The following is a 16,512-nucleotide window of genomic DNA, read 5'->3' as shown; positions in this document are numbered from 1 at the left end:
ACTCTGGAAGAGGTTTTCATCCAGGATATGTTCTTGGCTGCATTCATGTTTCCTTCAATGACAACCAGTTGTCCTGTCCCTGCCAGCTGAAAAACACCCCCATAGCATGATGCTGCCACCACCATGTTTCACTGTTGGGATTGTATTGGACAGATGATGAGCAGTGCCTGGTTTTCTACACACATACCGCTTAGAATTGTCACTAAAAAGGTCTATCTTCGTCTTATCAGACCAGAGAATCTTATTTCTCATAGTCTGGGAGTCCTTCATGTGTTTTTTAGCAAACTCTATGCAGGCTTTCATGTCTTGCACTGAGGAGAGACTTCTGTCGGGCCACTCTGCCATAAAGGCCCAACTGTTGTAGGGCTGCAGTGATAGTTGACTTTGTGGAACTTTCTCCCATCTCCCTACTGCATCTCTGGAGCTCACCCACAGTGATCTTGGGGTTCTTCTTTATCTCTCTCACCAAGGCTCTTCTCTCACTATTGCTTAGTTTGGCTGGACAACCAGGTCTAGGAAGACGTCTGGTGGTCCCAAACTTCTTCCATTTACGGATTATGGAGGCCATAGTGCTCTTTAGAGCCTTGAGTACTGCAGAAATTCTTTTTTGTCTCTGAGCTCCTTGGCCAGTTCCTTTGACCTCATGATTCTCATTTGGTCTGACATGCACCGTGAGCTGTGAGGTCTTATCGACAGATGTGTGCCTTTCCAAATCAAGTCCTATCAGTTTAATTAAACACAGCTGGACTCCAATGAAAGAGTAGAACCATCTCAAGGAGGATCACAAGGAAATGGACAATATGTGACTTAAATATGAATGTCTGAGCAAAGAGTCTGAATACTTATGACCATGTGATATTTTAGTTTTTCTTTTTTATTAAATTTGCAAAAATGTCTACATTTCTGTTTTTTTCAGTCAAGATGGAGTGCAGAGTGTACATTAATGTGAAAAAATAAACTTTCTTGAATTTACCAAATGGCTGCAATGAAACAAAGAGTGAAAAATTTAAAGGGGTATGAATACTTTCCACTGTATACCAAAAATGTGTTGATTCACGAACAAGAGAAAGCTTTTACATCAAAGTGACATTGTACTGTGACAATAGCCCTTTTGCTGCAGTTTCTTGACCACCCTGACAATGTAACAAATCTGTATATAGGCATCCCTACCTGCCACATACAAGCTCACTGATGCCAATGCTCTCACGATTCTTCCACCTGTCATAGACTTGGACAAATATGTTCATTTCTCTCAAACTATTTCTTCTATGAGAATTGTAATGAAAAATAAAGATTCTCAAGCTCCAACAGCCACAGAGGCAGAAGATTTCTCTCTCTTGAGGTTTCCTTACAAAGTATAGCCAAAGTGATATCACATATACTAATGCCAGCTATTGTTACGAGACTAGAATCCATCCAATCTTCCGTCGACCTCTTGTCTCAAGCAACAGAACACAATAAAAATTCTAAAGGTCAAAGATTTTCTGCAGCCTCCTTTTAGTTCTAACATCCAAGACAAAGAACAAACACTCCATAGTATAAAGGCGTTTCCAGTACTTAGACAACCCCTTCTATATCCCCCCAGTGAAATTACAACACTTATAGTCACCTCTGGTGCCCCCTATATACTAGCGGTGTCGGCACTGGCTCTACAGGGGATCACGTAACATTATATCACGCGATTTCTTCGGCCAATCAACGCTGGCTTCACTTTCTCCACCTTCAGACAAATCATATACATTTGGAGGAAGTGAGAGCACCTAGGAGGGGAAAGTGATGTAAGCGCTGATTGGCCGCAGGGCTCACGTGACGTAACAATGATATGCAATCCCCAGGAGAGCCAGTGTCTACCACTGGAACAGCGGTGGCACCAAAGGTGAGTATAAATATTATTTTACAAGGAGGAAAAATAGGGATTGGGAAGAAGTTGTTCAAGTAGTGGATAACAACTTTAATGGAGGAAGTAGTTGACCTTGAATTCTGCAGCTGCTGGAACAACCGGAAATTCATTTGTGTTACAGTATCACTTAACGGTCTTCTACATCTTACTTCAATCTGACTCCCCAACGCCTTGCAACTTCCTTCTGCAGTCATTGTTGAAAGAGCTCATGGTTTGGACCCTGACTATCAAAATAATATAGATCATCCACATCTGGTTATTTTCAAGTTATTCAACTATCAAGACAAGGTGAAGATCTTAAAGAATCATAGAAAATGCTTTCACATTCAGTTTAAGAACCACACTTATTTTCTTTTTCAGTATGTCTCAACAAAAAAGCCAAAGGCTCTTTTATCAATCTGCAAAGAACTGCGTAAGAAAAGCGTTTGCTTTCATATATCCAACAAAATTCATAGTGTCCCTAATGTCTGAATGAAAAATACCACTTTTGTGATGACCCTGAGGCTACCCAAAACAAGCTCCAGAGACTACCAAAAGAGATGATGGTTGTCTTTAATAAAATAGACAATACATTTTTGAAAAATATTTCATGTGATACGCTCTGATGCTTTTCTTTTTACATGTAAGAAGCTGAACTTCTGGATAACATTACTCCTTTTTTGGTGATGATAGCTAAAATTGTACTCTGACTTTACATTATTTCATTATTTCTAAGGAAAGTAATTCATGATCTAAGAAAGTGTTGGGCTTGGTTCTCTGTGATAGTAGTAATGTGATGGTATGGGTCTGTTTTGGTTTGTCGCGACCTATACAACGTTTCATTATTGTTGGAACCATGAAATCTACTATCAGAGCACATCCAACCATTAGTTCATGACCTCAGATTCATGCACAGGTGGGTTATGCAGCAAGACAGTGATCCAGAGCTCACAAGCAAGTCCTTCTTGGACTCCCATCTCCAGAACCTGTCCCAATATGTAGTAGGTGTAATAATAATACTAGCAAATACCTCCAATTAGAAATGTAGCATAGTTTTTCTGATTCTCTATGTCTCTTTACTTATGGGCAGGTATTTTGGGACCTTGGGTGTTATGAACTGGTGGTTTAGGAGCAACATGGGACGAGCTCTGAAGGAGGTGGTACCTGTACTGACCGCAGTCACTAAGCTCAACACAACACTAGAAGTAGCCGTGGGATGCTCCTGTCACTCCCTAGGCACCTCGTCACAGCCTGAGAACTAACTACCCCTAAAGATAGAAACAGGAAAACTATCTTGCCTCAGAGAAAATCCCCAAAGGATAGATAGCCCCCCACAAGTAATGACTGTGAGTGGAGAGGGAAAAGACATACACAGAATGAAACCAGGATGTAGCACAGGAGGCCAGTCTAGCTAGATAGATAAGACAGGATAGAATACTGTGCGGTCAGTATTAAAAACTACAACAATCCACACAGAATTTACAAAAATCTCCACACCTGACTAAAGGTATGGAGGGTAAACCTGCTTCCCAGAGCTTCCAGCTAAACTGAATTAATCCATACTAACAAGCTGGACAAAACATAGAATGCACAGAACGAATAAGTCCACAACATGTGGACAGAAAAGAGCAAAGCAAGGACTTAACTTTGATGAACTGGTCAGGATATCAGGGAAATCCAAGAGAGATGTGAATCCAACCAGGAACCATTGGCAAGTGGCACTGCTGAAGGGAAGAGCCAGGCAAAAATAGCTGAGCAGAAAGACAATCAGTGGAAGCAGCTGCAGACTGCTAAATCCAAGGAGCAGCCATACCACTTAAAACCACCGGAGGGAGCCCAAGAGCAGAACTCACAAAAGTGCCACTTACAACCACCGGAGGGAGCCCAAGAGCGGAATGCACAACACTTGGGTATCCATGGTTACGACCACTAGCAACTAGCTAACTAACTGTAACTATATCAGTAGTCGTAACTATGGATACCTAAGGTCCTGCAATGCCTGCACATGAGGAAAGAGACAGTGAATCAGAAAAACTATACAACATTTCTAATTGGAGGTATTTGCTAATATTATTATTATTACACCTACTACATATTGGGATAGGATCTCTGAGTTGTAAATACCTCTTTAAGTCCTAACTTGAAGATGCTGTAGCAAGACCTCACTCTCTACTCATTGTAAGTGATTTTTGTTTTTGTGCTTTCATTTTTTCCTCATCCAAGCATCATCATTTTTATATTTTTCCTTCTATATAGCCATATGAGGGCTTGTTTTTTATGGGACAAGTTGTATTTTGACTACAACTATTCACTTCATCGTCTAATTTTCTGAAAAATGAGGAAACAAAATTAAAGTAGGTTGAAATGGTAAAAAAAATGCAATCCTCCCGTTGCTGTTTGGGTTTCGGCAGTGTGTGAAAACAACCTTGTGATAGGATTCTGCAGGTCAATATAATTACAGTAGCACAAAATTGGTTTGTGAAGCCATTTTCTGAGAACTATAACTTTTTTTAATTTTTCTGTTGATGGAGCAACAGGATATTTTCAGCATTTTTATTGCATTTTTTCATGTGGTGTGATGACCCAAATAACACATTTCTGCACTCTTCATTTTTCTTTTCTTTACAACATTTACTCTGAGTTAAATAATGTTATATTTTGATAAATTGGACCGCCGACAGTGGCCCTACTAGCTATTTGGTTTAGAGGCGGCACTTACTATTTTGCATGGATATGAATATATATGTTATCGTCAATTAATTGATTGTTTTAACCCCTTCGCGACATGCGCCGTACTAGTACTGCGCTGCCGGCACTGCATTAGTGCCAGCAGCAGTACTAGTACGGCGCACCGATCACCGCGGTCTCGCGCTGAGCGCCGCGGTGATCGGGTGCGGGTGTCAGCTGTATACGACAGCTGACGCCCCGCAGCAATGCCCACGATCGGCGCTATCGCCGATCGCGGGCATTTAACCCCTCTGATGCCGCTGTCAGTAGTGACAGCGGCATAGAGGGGGATCGCGCAGGGACGGGGGCTCCCTGCTCTCTCCCACCGGAGCAACGCAATGAGATCGCGTTGCTCCGGTGACCCGGAAGGAGTCCCCGGATCCAAGATGGCCGCCGGACTCCTTCCGGGTCATGAAGTGACCTGGCTAGCCGGCGCCTGCTGAGAGCAGGCGCTGGAGAGCCAGCTAAGCTGCCTGTCAGATTGTTGATCTGACAGTGTGCTATGCACAGTGTCAGATCAACGATCTGATCTAATACAGAGATGTCCCACCCTGGGACAATGTTAGAAAGTAAAAAAAAAAAAAAAGTAGAATGTGTAAAAAAAAAAAAAAAAAAAATCCCCAAATAAAAAAAAAAAAACATTTCCCAATAAATCCATTTATTTATGTAAAAAAAACAAAAAAAACAATAAATGTACACATATTTGGTATCGCCGCGTCCGTAACGACCCGCTCTATAAAACTATCCCACTAGTTAACCCCTTCAGTGAACACCGCAAAAAAAAAAAAAAAAAAAACAAGGCAAAAAACAACGCTTTATTATCATACAGGCGAACAAAAAGTGGAATAACACGCGATCAAAACGACGGATATAAATAACCATGGTACCGCTGAAAACATCATCTTGTCCCGCAAAAAAAAAGCCGCCATACAGCATCATCAGCAGAAAAATAAAAAAGTTATAGCTCTCAGAATAATGCGATGCAAAAACAATTATTTTTTTATATAAAATAGTTTTTATTGTGTAAAAGCGCCAAAACATAAAAAAAATTACATAAATGAGGTATCGCTGTAATCGTACTGACCCGAAGAATAAAACTGCTTTATCCATTTTACCACACGTGGAACGGTATAAACGCCCCCCCTAAAAGAAATTCAGGAATTGCTGGTTTTTGTTCATTCCGCCTCCCAAAAATCGGAATAAAAAGCGATCAAAAAATGTCATCTGCCCGAAAATGTTACCAATAAAAACGTCAACTCGTCCCGCAAAAAACAAGACCTCATATGACTCTGTGGGCCAAAATATGGATAAATTTTAGCTCTCAAAATGTGGTGATGCAAAAACTATTTTTTGCAATAAAAAGCGTCTTTTAGTGTGTGACAGCTGCCAATCATAAAAATCCGCCAAAAAAACGCTATAAAAGTAAATCAAACCCCCCTTCATCACCCCCTTAGTTAGGGAAAAATAATAAAATGTAAAAAAATGTATTTATTTCCATTTTCCCATTAGTGCTAGGGTTAGGGCTAGGGTTAGGGCTAGGGTTAGGGCTAGGGTTAGGGTTGGGGTTAGGGTTTCAGTTATAATTGGGGGTTTCCACTGTTTAGGCACATCAGGGGGCGTCCGATCTCAATTCCAGCCAATTCTGCTTTGAAAAAGTAAAACAGTGCTCCTTCCCTTCCGAGTTCTCCTGTGTGCCCAAACAGTGGTTCCCCCCAACATATGGGGTATCAGCATTCTCAGGACAAGTTGGACAACAACTTTTGGGGTCCAATTTGTCCTGTTACCCTTGGGAAAATAAAAACATAGGGGATAAAATAGCATTTTCGTGGAAAAAAAAATATTTTTTATTTTCACGGCTCTGCGTTATAAACTGTAGTGAAACACTTGTTGGTTCAAAGCTCTCACAACACATCTAGATAAGTTCCTTGGGGGGTCTAGTTTCCAATATGGGGTCACTTGTGGGGGGTTTCTACTGTTTAGGTACATCAGGGGCTCTGCAAATGCAACATGACGCCTGCAGACCAATCCATCTAAGTCTGCATTTCAAATGGCGCTCCTTCCCTTCCGAGCTCTGCCGTGCACCCAAACAGTGGTTCCCCCCAACATATGGGGTATCAGCGTTCTCAGGACAAGTTGGACAACAACTTTTGGGGTCCAATTTGTCCTGTTACCCTTGGGAAAATAAAAACATAGGGGATAAAATATCATTTTCGTGGAAAAAAAAATATTTTTTATTTTCACGGCTCTGCGTTATAAACTGTAGTGAAACACTTGTTGGTTCAAAGCTCTCACAACACATCTAGATAAGTTCCTTGGGGGGTCTAGTTTCCAATATGGGGTCACTTGTGGTGGGTTTCTACTGTTTAGGTACATCAGGGGCTCTGCAAATGCAACATGACACCTGCAGTCCATGCCATCTAAGTCTGCATTTCAAACGGTGCTCCTTCCCTTCCGAGCTCTGCCATGCACTCAAACGGTGGTTCCCCCCCACATGTGGGGTATCAGCGTACTCAGGACAAATTGGACAATAACATTTGTGGTCCAATTTCTCCTGTTACCCTTGGGAAAAAAAAATTGCGGGCTAAAACATCATTTTGTGGAAAGAAAAAATGATTTTTTAATTTTCACAATGCTACATTCTAAACTTTAGTGAAACAATTGGGGGTTAAAAGTGCTCACCACACATCTAGATAAGTTCCTTAGGGGGTCTTCTTTCCAAAATGGGGTCACTTGTGGGGGGTTTCCACTGTTAAGGCACGTCAGGGGCTCTCCAAATGCGACATGGCGTCCGATCTCAATTCCAGCCAATTTTGCATTGAAAAGTCAAATGGCACTCCTTCCCTTCCGAGCTCTGCCATGCGCTCAAACAGTGGTTTATCCCCATATATGAAGTATCGACGTACTCAGGACAAATTGCACAACAACTTTTGGGGTCCAATTTATCCTTTTACCCTTGGGAAAATAAAAAATTTGGGGCAAAAAGATCATTTTTTGTGAAAATTAATAAAAAAATTTTTTTTACGGCTCTACATTATAAACTTCTGTGAAGCACTTGGAGGTTAAAAGTGCTCACCACACATCTAGATTAGTTCCTTAGGGGGTCTACTTTCCAAAATGGTGTCACTTGTGGGGGTTTCCACTGTTTAGGCACATCAGGGGCTCTCCAATCGTGACATGGGCTCCGATCTCAATTCCAGCAAATCTTGCATTGAAAAGTCAAATGGCGCTCCTTCCCTTCCGAGCTCTGCCATGTGCCCAAACAGTGGTTTACCCCCACATATGGGGTATCGGCGTACTCAGGACAAATTGTACAACGACTTTTGTGGTCCAATTTCTCCTGTTACCCTTGGTAAAATGAAACAAATTGGACCTGAAGTAAAAATTTTGTGAAAAAAAAGTTAAATGTTCAATTTTTTTAAACATTCAAAAAATTCCTGTGAAGCACCTGAAGGGTTAATAAACTTTTTGAATGTGGTTTTGAGTACCTTGAGGGGTGCAGTTTTTAGAATGGTGTCACTTTTGGGCATTTTCTGTCATATAGACCCCTCAAAGTCACTTCAAGTGTGAGGTGGTCCGTAAAAAATGGTTTTGCAAATTTTGTTGCAAAAATGAGAAATCGCTGGTCAACTTTTAACCCTTATAACGTCCTAACAAAAAAAAATTATGTTTCCAAAATTGTGCTGATGTAAAGCAGACATGTGGGAAATGTTGTTTATTAACTATATTATGTGATATAACTCTCTAATTTAAGGGCATAAAAACTAAGAGTTTGAAAATTGCTAAATTTTCATAATTTCCGACAAATTTTTGTTTTTTTCACAAATAAATGCAAGTCATATCGAAGAAGTTTTACCACTATCATGAAGTACAATATGTCATGAGAAAACAGTGTCAGAATCACCAGGATCCGTTGAAGCGTTTCAGAGTTATGACCTCATAAAGTGACAGTGGTCAGAATTGTAAAAATTGGCCCAGTCACTTAGGTGAAAACAGGCTTTGGGGTGAAGGGGTTAAAAGCTGATTTCTGTGTTAGCTGGTATTATCTTTTTCCCTACATTAAAATTAGTTGGATGATCTGAGACATTAAAATAGGTTAAATTAGCTTAAATAGAAGAAATCAGATCAAGGAACATACTTTTTCACAGCACTGTTTACTGTAAGGGTATGTTCACAAGTTTTCCACATTATTACCACTTTTTGTTCTTTGCCATGAAAACTCGCGCCTTCTACTGTACCAGCTAAATGCACGAGATTTCTGAAATCTCGTCCACATTCTACTTTTTTTAACTTGCAGATTTAAAGCAGTTTCAAATCCTTAACAAGTCAATTCTTCAATACTCCGGTATTTGAAGAATATGTTTCTGCCGCAAATACTGAACGTGTGCTTGTATGCCATTTGTGATTCCCAAAGTGAGTGCATTTCTCCTCTGCTTTTATTTTAGAGCTTCAATGCCAGCCTGCTACAGTCTTATCCCTATTTTGGCCAGTGGTGATGTTCTTGGTGTGAAACAAGGCCTCTGGTTACATTTACTGGACCACAGTCACTCCCAGCACACTTTACAAGGGCTGAAAATGGAGGCTGAAGACCTGGCGTATCCATGTTTACGGAAAGTGACCCTTCACACAATTACTGATGATGCATTTCTTCAAGCAGACTTTGTAATTGTCCTTAATGATGTACTTGCCAATGAGGATCAATGTTCAGAAGCTCAGATTAGCAAGATCAAGGAACAGTGCACTCGGTATGGAGCACTCATTGATCAGAATGCTAGAAAAGACGTGAAGGTGATTGTATCCGGAACTAATTATGTAAACCTCATAGCCCTGCTTATCATAAAACATGCACCTTCTATCAACCCTCATAATATAGTGGCTCTACCAACACAGCTAGAGTTCGAAGCAAAAGCTCAGATCGCCAAGAAGCTGAATATAAATTCATCAGGTATGTATGAGTACTTATGGGAGGTGGGAGCAGATTATGATATCTGAATTGTTTTTGCTTTTCTTCACTTTCAACCTTCCACCGGAATGATGTCACATTAGTGATTGTCCCAGTTCCATTGCAGAACTTGATTGTAAAGTCTGTAGTATAGTGACCTATGTTATAGGTATGGGGCGCTGTATGAGCTACCCAGAGTGTGCATGGAGGCCATAGGAATGGATGGCAATCGCAGATGTAACTGTGGTGATGAGTCAAAGTCCGGCATTGTTGTGAATGAATGGCCAGTGTGTGTGTCGCAGAGGAAGCCACTCTGCACTGTCAGCCTGAAGTAAGGATGTTCTGGGACCTGTAGTCCTACAAGTGAAGTGTGTTGTTTAGCTAGGGAGGCTGGCAGGGCTAGTTCTGAGAGATGGGAGGGTCAAACTAGCCAAACACACTCCCATCTATGGGAGGGGTTACAACTATATAATGTGACTGAGGGCTGGTCACATGGGCTCTGAGTGTGGACCTGAATGGTCTGTGCTGGAAGGTCCTGGAGAGCCTATGTGTTGGGAGTGCTGTCTCCCTGAAGAGCACATGGAGGGGGCTCTGGACCTTGCACAGACCAGGCTGTGTAACGGATGGAGATCCGTGTTGTACTGACTGGGGTCAGAGTGAAAATGTTGGAAGGATGCCTCTAAGGAAGAGAGGTATCCGAGAACCTGTGCAGCGACGACAGGTAACGGATGGAGATCCGTGTTGTACTGACCGGGGTCAGAGTGAAAGAAAGAGAGAGACATTGTGTCTGGGGCACATCTGTGGCCAAGAGGTGTCCAGGAACCCGTGTAGGTTGCCAACGGGTAACCGTCTGAAAACCGTGTGTTATGCTGATCGGGATCAGTGAGGTACTGTGATAAAGCTGAATATGTACAGACGGTGTTCATCCTGTTGTCAAGTTCCTGAAGATGTTGTTTATGTGGATGTGAAATAAACCTAAGAGACTGTGTTTTGTAAGAAAACCGAGCCTGTATGCGTTATTCTCGTGCAAAGCGAGTGTTAGGGAAATGCTACAAGTCATAAAAATTGTTTCAATGTATTCCTTGTGTATACTGCATTGTGTTGATAGTGAATGTTAACTTTTTTAGCGGTTTTCATTATGATGATGTAACATTAGGGTTTGTTATTCCATAGTGAACAAACACTGTTCTGACATCTTTCCTTTGCACGTTTTCTTTTACCCTGATGATGTCACAAAACATAAATCCACTTTTGGTAGTCAGTTCTCCTTTGTGATGATGTTGTGTTATTTTCCATTATTCTCTGGAGAATTGTGACAATAGTCATTCTATTTTCCTAGGGGGAGATTCATTGTCATGAGGTCATATTCATGTTTGTCTATGTTACATTCTGATGATCACCCAGTAATGTTTCTCTGTCTCCATTGACTATGTTCCATAGTCTGTTTTCTATGTCTGTTTTTTTCTATTATAATGAATTCACAATATTATTACGTTTTTTATAACTGTTTAACACCTTGCTCTAAAATGATGTATGTGTATCAGTTCTGATGTCTGCCGGTGTGGCTGGGGCTCTGGAGCCGAGCTTCTTCCACATACATAGTTACTGGCCATGTTACATAGCTGGCATCTGTATCTAACAACCACGTCCAGAGTTGAGCTCCGATCGTTGTTGTTAGCCATTGAAATGGCGCTGTCAGCCTCTGACCATGGAGGTTAAATGGAGCTATTGCAAGGCATTGATGGGTTCCCATGTCATTTGGGTGGATTCTGAAGGCCCCTTATTCTGCCATCTTGGTACTCTTGTGAAGTTCAGCCATAGGGCTCGCTCCACTTGCTATTAATTCGGACGAATGCGATCCGATTAAAAATCACATTGCATTCATGCCAATAAAATCCTATGTTTCTGTTCTCAATGGGTTTTTTTCCCGCTCCGATCGTGACGGAGTGATGCAGTGACCCCTGTGGCAGCTAGGGGGCGCTGTGTGTGCTCCTCGGGATATGCATGGAGGCGTATCTGTTGTTATAATGGTGGTGAAACAGTGACTGGCAGAGTTGTAAGTGGCCGATATGTGTCGCAGAGGGAGTCTGCGTGGTAAGTCTGATGTAATGTTGTTCTGGGACCTGTAGTCCCACAAGTGTTTGTATAGTGGCGAAGGGAGACTTACTAGGCTAGCTATGAGAGATGGGCGGGTTGAACTAGCCACACACACACACACTCCCACCTATGGAGTGGTTACAGCTTCATAATGTGACCAGGGTGTGGGTCACATGGTCGCTGAGTGTGGACCTGAATGGTCTATGCTGGAAGGTCCTGGAGAGCCTATGTGTTGGGAGTGTTGTCTCCTTGAAGAGCACATGGTGGGACTTTGGACCTGGTGGCCTGGGGTGTTGGACAGACGTCCTGAATAGCACCTGGACAGGTCACATGCTTGTGTGTTGGACAGTCCCCGGTAGGGACGGACGACAAGTTTTTAAGCTATTTGCGGATGAAAGTGGAGAACTTTGATGTATTGGTGGAGCGGATTGAACATCTAATAAGAAGTAGTGATACATATTGCAGATTCTCCATTACACCGGCTGAGCGTCTGATGGTCACTCTTCGGTAAGCATTCTTTTTGGATGTACTCTTGTAGCGCACTTTCATTGATTGATATTTTGAATTTGCAGTAATTTCTGCCTTGCTTTTGTTCACAGATCACGCTCACCAGATGCAAGTAATAGAATCCTGCCAGTCGACTCTAGCGCTCATTGCCTCAAAAGCAGAGACTCTAGCCACCCATGCGGCAACTGCCCCCCTCTTCCTCCACTGTTTATCTCTACAGCCACTACCATCCTCCTGACCTGTACCACCAACCTGCCCGTGCCCCATCCCACCAACCTCACTATCACCCACACCGTGCCCATGCCCCGTCCCACCAGCCACAACACTTCCAGCGTTCCCGTGCCCCTTCCCACCTGCCACACTACCAGCCTCCCACCCGTGCCCCTTCCCACCAATATGATGATCCCAACCCATACCACTTCCCATCTACTTCATCTGTGCCTCCTCTCCCTGCCCACTACCAACAGCTTCTTTCACCTCCTTCCCAAAGCTTTTCTCCACATATCACTGCTTCGGCCTCCCAATCCTCCCAAAACATCACCTACACCCCTCCATCCTACCAAATTCCTAACCCCAATCCCACTTTCCTGTCCACCCGCTCAATTGCCTTCTCCACTCCTTCACCACTACCTATTGATCCTTCCCCACCACCAACACATTCCTCTCTCCACACTCTCACTGTCGAAGTGTCCCTATCCGACAGCCCCTCCAGCACTATCTCCACCCCGACTTATTCCAATCTATAGTTTTGTGTGCTGCAAAATAAAGTTTATTTTTGTGTTTCAAAATAAAAGTTTGTTTTTGTTATTTAAAAAAAAAATAATAAAACTGTGTTGTTTACAGCTATTTTGTATTTAATCTTTATAAGATATAGATAAACTTTGGTTAAACAAGGTTTATTGGTCAGAGGTAAAATACTTTGGGTACAACCCAAACAGTGCACAACTTGGTTAAAAGGTAAAATCAAACAGGTACACAACTTGGGTAAAAGGTAAAACCAAACAGGTACACAACTTGGGTAAAAGGTGAAACCAAATAGGTACAAAACTTGGGTAAAAGGTAAAACCAAACAGGTACACAACTTGGGTAACAGGTAAAATACTTGTTACAAGGAAAAAGACAAATTGTTCAAATTCTCTTATCCTGCCAGTCTACTCTTCCTTTGGGTGAAATAAAATATTCTGCAAATTGATCCCGAATTCTGGAAACAGTGGCAGAACTTCTATACATTTGGTTGCTATAATCAGCCAAAGTGGTTTGTTCGATCTCAATGGAAATCTGTTCCTTGGATAGCACATGATTGTGAAGGACAACACACGCTTTCACTACCTCATCCACAGTGTCTGTCTTCAAGTTAATGGATGTCAGGAGAACTCTCCATTAGGCAGTTAGTATCCCAAACGCACACTCCACCATTCTCCGTGCACGTGTGAGTCGGTAGTTGAAAATTATTTTAGTATTGTTTAAACCATGGCTGGAGTAGGGTTTCAAAAGATATTCTGAAAGCTGAAAGGCTTCATCCCCCAACACAAACAAAAGGCATTGGTGGCTCAGAGGTTTTTTGAGGCAGTGGTCTTGGGGGGGAATTGAAAGGTTTGTCCATACAAATGCCGCCCCATAGAAGACAGTTTGAAAACTTGTGAATCATTTGAGCGGCCATACGCCCCAATATCCACCGCTAAAAATTTGTAATCCGCATCGGCGATGGCCATTAGCACGATGGAAAAGTACTTTTTATAGTTGAAATACTCGGATCCAGAACCAGCCGGTTTCACGATATGTTTCCCATCCACCGTGCCCAAGCAATTGGGAAACTGACACACTTCCTGGAATCTGTCTGCTACTTCCAACCATGTCTGCATTGTGGGATGTGGAATGAAATCATCGTGCAGAGAGTCCCACAGTGCACGGCAAGTGTGCCTCACTATTCCAGATATGGTTGAAATTCCCAGTCTGATCTGGAAATGTAGTGAAGACAGGGATTCTCCACTAGCTAGGAATCTGTGAACAAAAGCAAGGCAGAAATTACTGCAAATTCAAAATATCAATCAATGAAAGTGCGCTACAAGAGTACATCCAAAAAGAATGCTTACCGAAGAGTGACCATCAGACTCTCAGCCGGTGTAATGGAGAATCTACAATATGTATCACTACTTCTTATTAGATGTTCAATCCGCTCCACCAATACATCAAAGTTCTCCACTTTCATCCGCAAATAGCTTAAAAACTTGTCTGGGTCTCCTCGTAGCTCCATGTATAAAGTAGAAAAGACTCCCCACGTCATTCTCTGTGCCATGATGGGGTGGATCCACAAACGGCATTGGCGCAGACGCATGATGCGCTGTCTCTTTCGCTCCTTCTCAAGAACAATTGTTTTCAATCGATTCACCTCCACGATGAAATCCACATTGTTCTGCAGAATCTTCGCAATAATGCCGTTCATCTTGCTCTGTATCTTGCTCCTCTCAAACCTGTCACTGATGGCCTGTAGGAACACTGTATATATAGTTTTCAGGGGGCCAATCACATTTTTAGCCTGTCAGGGGGCATTTTTAAAAACCGGATCCGTCAAAAAACGGATGGAAAACCGGACGAATTGGATGACAACCGGATGAGACTGAAACCGGATCCGTCTCATCCTGTTTTCCCAAAATAAGCCGGATCCGGTGCTTCGGCGCGACACCGGAACCGGCATCCGGCGAAAAACCTGATGTGTGAAAGTAGCCTTAACCAATCAAAAGCAGGAGACATCATGCATGTAAAAAACTTCTCCAGATGATAAAGTTTCAAGGCTGTCAATCGGCCCTGTTATGATCCAACGGATAGCGGAATATAATTCTGCTGGAACGTCGTTTATGTCACTAGTGACCGTTATGGTGTTTTTATCATTGACTTCCGTTGTAAAATTAGCAATGCTTTTCCTAATTAACTGTGCTGCTTTGTAGATTGTCTGCATGTTGTCTGCATCATCACTACGACATTCCATTGCAGAATTAACCATGATTTCCTCACAGGCTTCTGGTGAATAAAGAACTGCTGATTCCCTTCTGTTTTTTGAAAGACAGGATTTCAGATGTGGCAAGGCATTCATTATAATTTCTTTGAGCCACTTTCTAGTGAATGTAGGTTTGTGATTTTCCACGCCTTCTATACCAAGCATATTCAAATAAGTGGTTTCGATATCTTGTATAGATAGATATGATTGGTTCTGTGTTTGAATATCCACTAGGTTTATCAACTCTAGCAGACTTGCACGTTGTAATAAGGGTTCTTTGTGGTCTGTTCTGTTGGTACTACGTTCTCGTTGTCCATGAAAAACATGCTTTGTCCAACAGCTTTTGTGGTACCGGACGTCAATAGAATGTGCTTCCCCTGGTGCAATGCATGTGTTCAGTCTTGTTTTCAGTGTTAAATTATCTGATGTTTCAATAGCTTGTTTCAACGATTTCCCTGCGTTGACTGTCCTCACATTATAAAGCTTCTCATTCTCATCGTTCTGACAAAAGAAACATTTTTCCTTATCCAGTGGCCATGTATGTGACCTCGTGAATGGTGATGAAGAGTCAGATGTTAATGAACCTGATTCGTCCATTTCAGCACGTCCTCTTTTTAATCCTCGTTTCTTGGTAATGTGGCTACCAGTAGCTAATGCATGTGCATAACGGTCCCGGGCTCGTTGTATTTGGTCGTTGTTAATTGCATTTGTGTAACAACTTCGATGGTAGACTGCCTGATGTGTAGCGATTGTGTCTTTCCTGTTGCTAATCCGTCGATGGATATCAACATAGTTGCCATCTTGTAAACTTGCCCTCTCTGCTACTATGTCCAAAACGCGCTGGTAAGACTGTATCCGAGGATTTTGCACCAACTTCTCATTGCCATTGGAAGACTGACAGAGCATACATAGCTTCCAGTTGATAGGTGCCTCACCTTCACAAGTGACTTCAGTAGCTTGTGGTTTGTCTGTCATGTTCAACTCCTGTAATAAAAGAAAAAAAAAACATGTGATTCCTGTCATTATGTATTATTATGTCAATACTAATTAATTATAAAAAACTGCTGTAGTAAATATCTAAAACACATCTGCAACTAGTAATATTGCATTTCTTAGCCCTAAAATGTATGTTTAGCTGTCAAATTTTATTTTTATGTTATTTATAAGCTGAGATATTAACGAAAATTGGTTTTACGTCAGCCATTTTGTCAAATCCAATATGGCGGTCACGTGGGACTCGGGGCAAATGGAAACATTGTTTTTCGTATTGCTTATACTATAACCTTTCCAAAAATGTATAGTTTTCAGACTCTCCAAAAAAATCCGGCGAAGTCCTAAATCAATACATAGTGAACCGGACTATGAGGT

The 16,512-nt window shown here is 41.9% G+C and overlaps 1 protein-coding gene across 1 annotated transcript in view; it reads left to right on the top strand.

Moving 5' to 3' along the window:
- The window catches only part of MDH1B (malate dehydrogenase 1B), an 89,518-nt gene that overhangs the window by 60,018 nt on the left and 12,988 nt on the right, over window positions 1–16,512 (top strand). The window contains exon 5 of the mRNA XM_069733686.1: window positions 9,049–9,548. Within this exon, the coding sequence (XP_069589787.1) occupies window positions 9,049–9,548 (500 nt within the window). The remainder of the gene's footprint in view (window positions 1–9,048; window positions 9,549–16,512) is intronic.

Source organism: Ranitomeya imitator, chromosome 7, assembly GCF_032444005.1.
Source record: "Ranitomeya imitator isolate aRanImi1 chromosome 7, aRanImi1.pri, whole genome shotgun sequence".
Lineage (NCBI taxonomy): Eukaryota > Metazoa > Chordata > Amphibia > Anura > Dendrobatidae > Ranitomeya > Ranitomeya imitator.
This window is presented reverse-complemented; position numbering and strand designations above follow the sequence as displayed.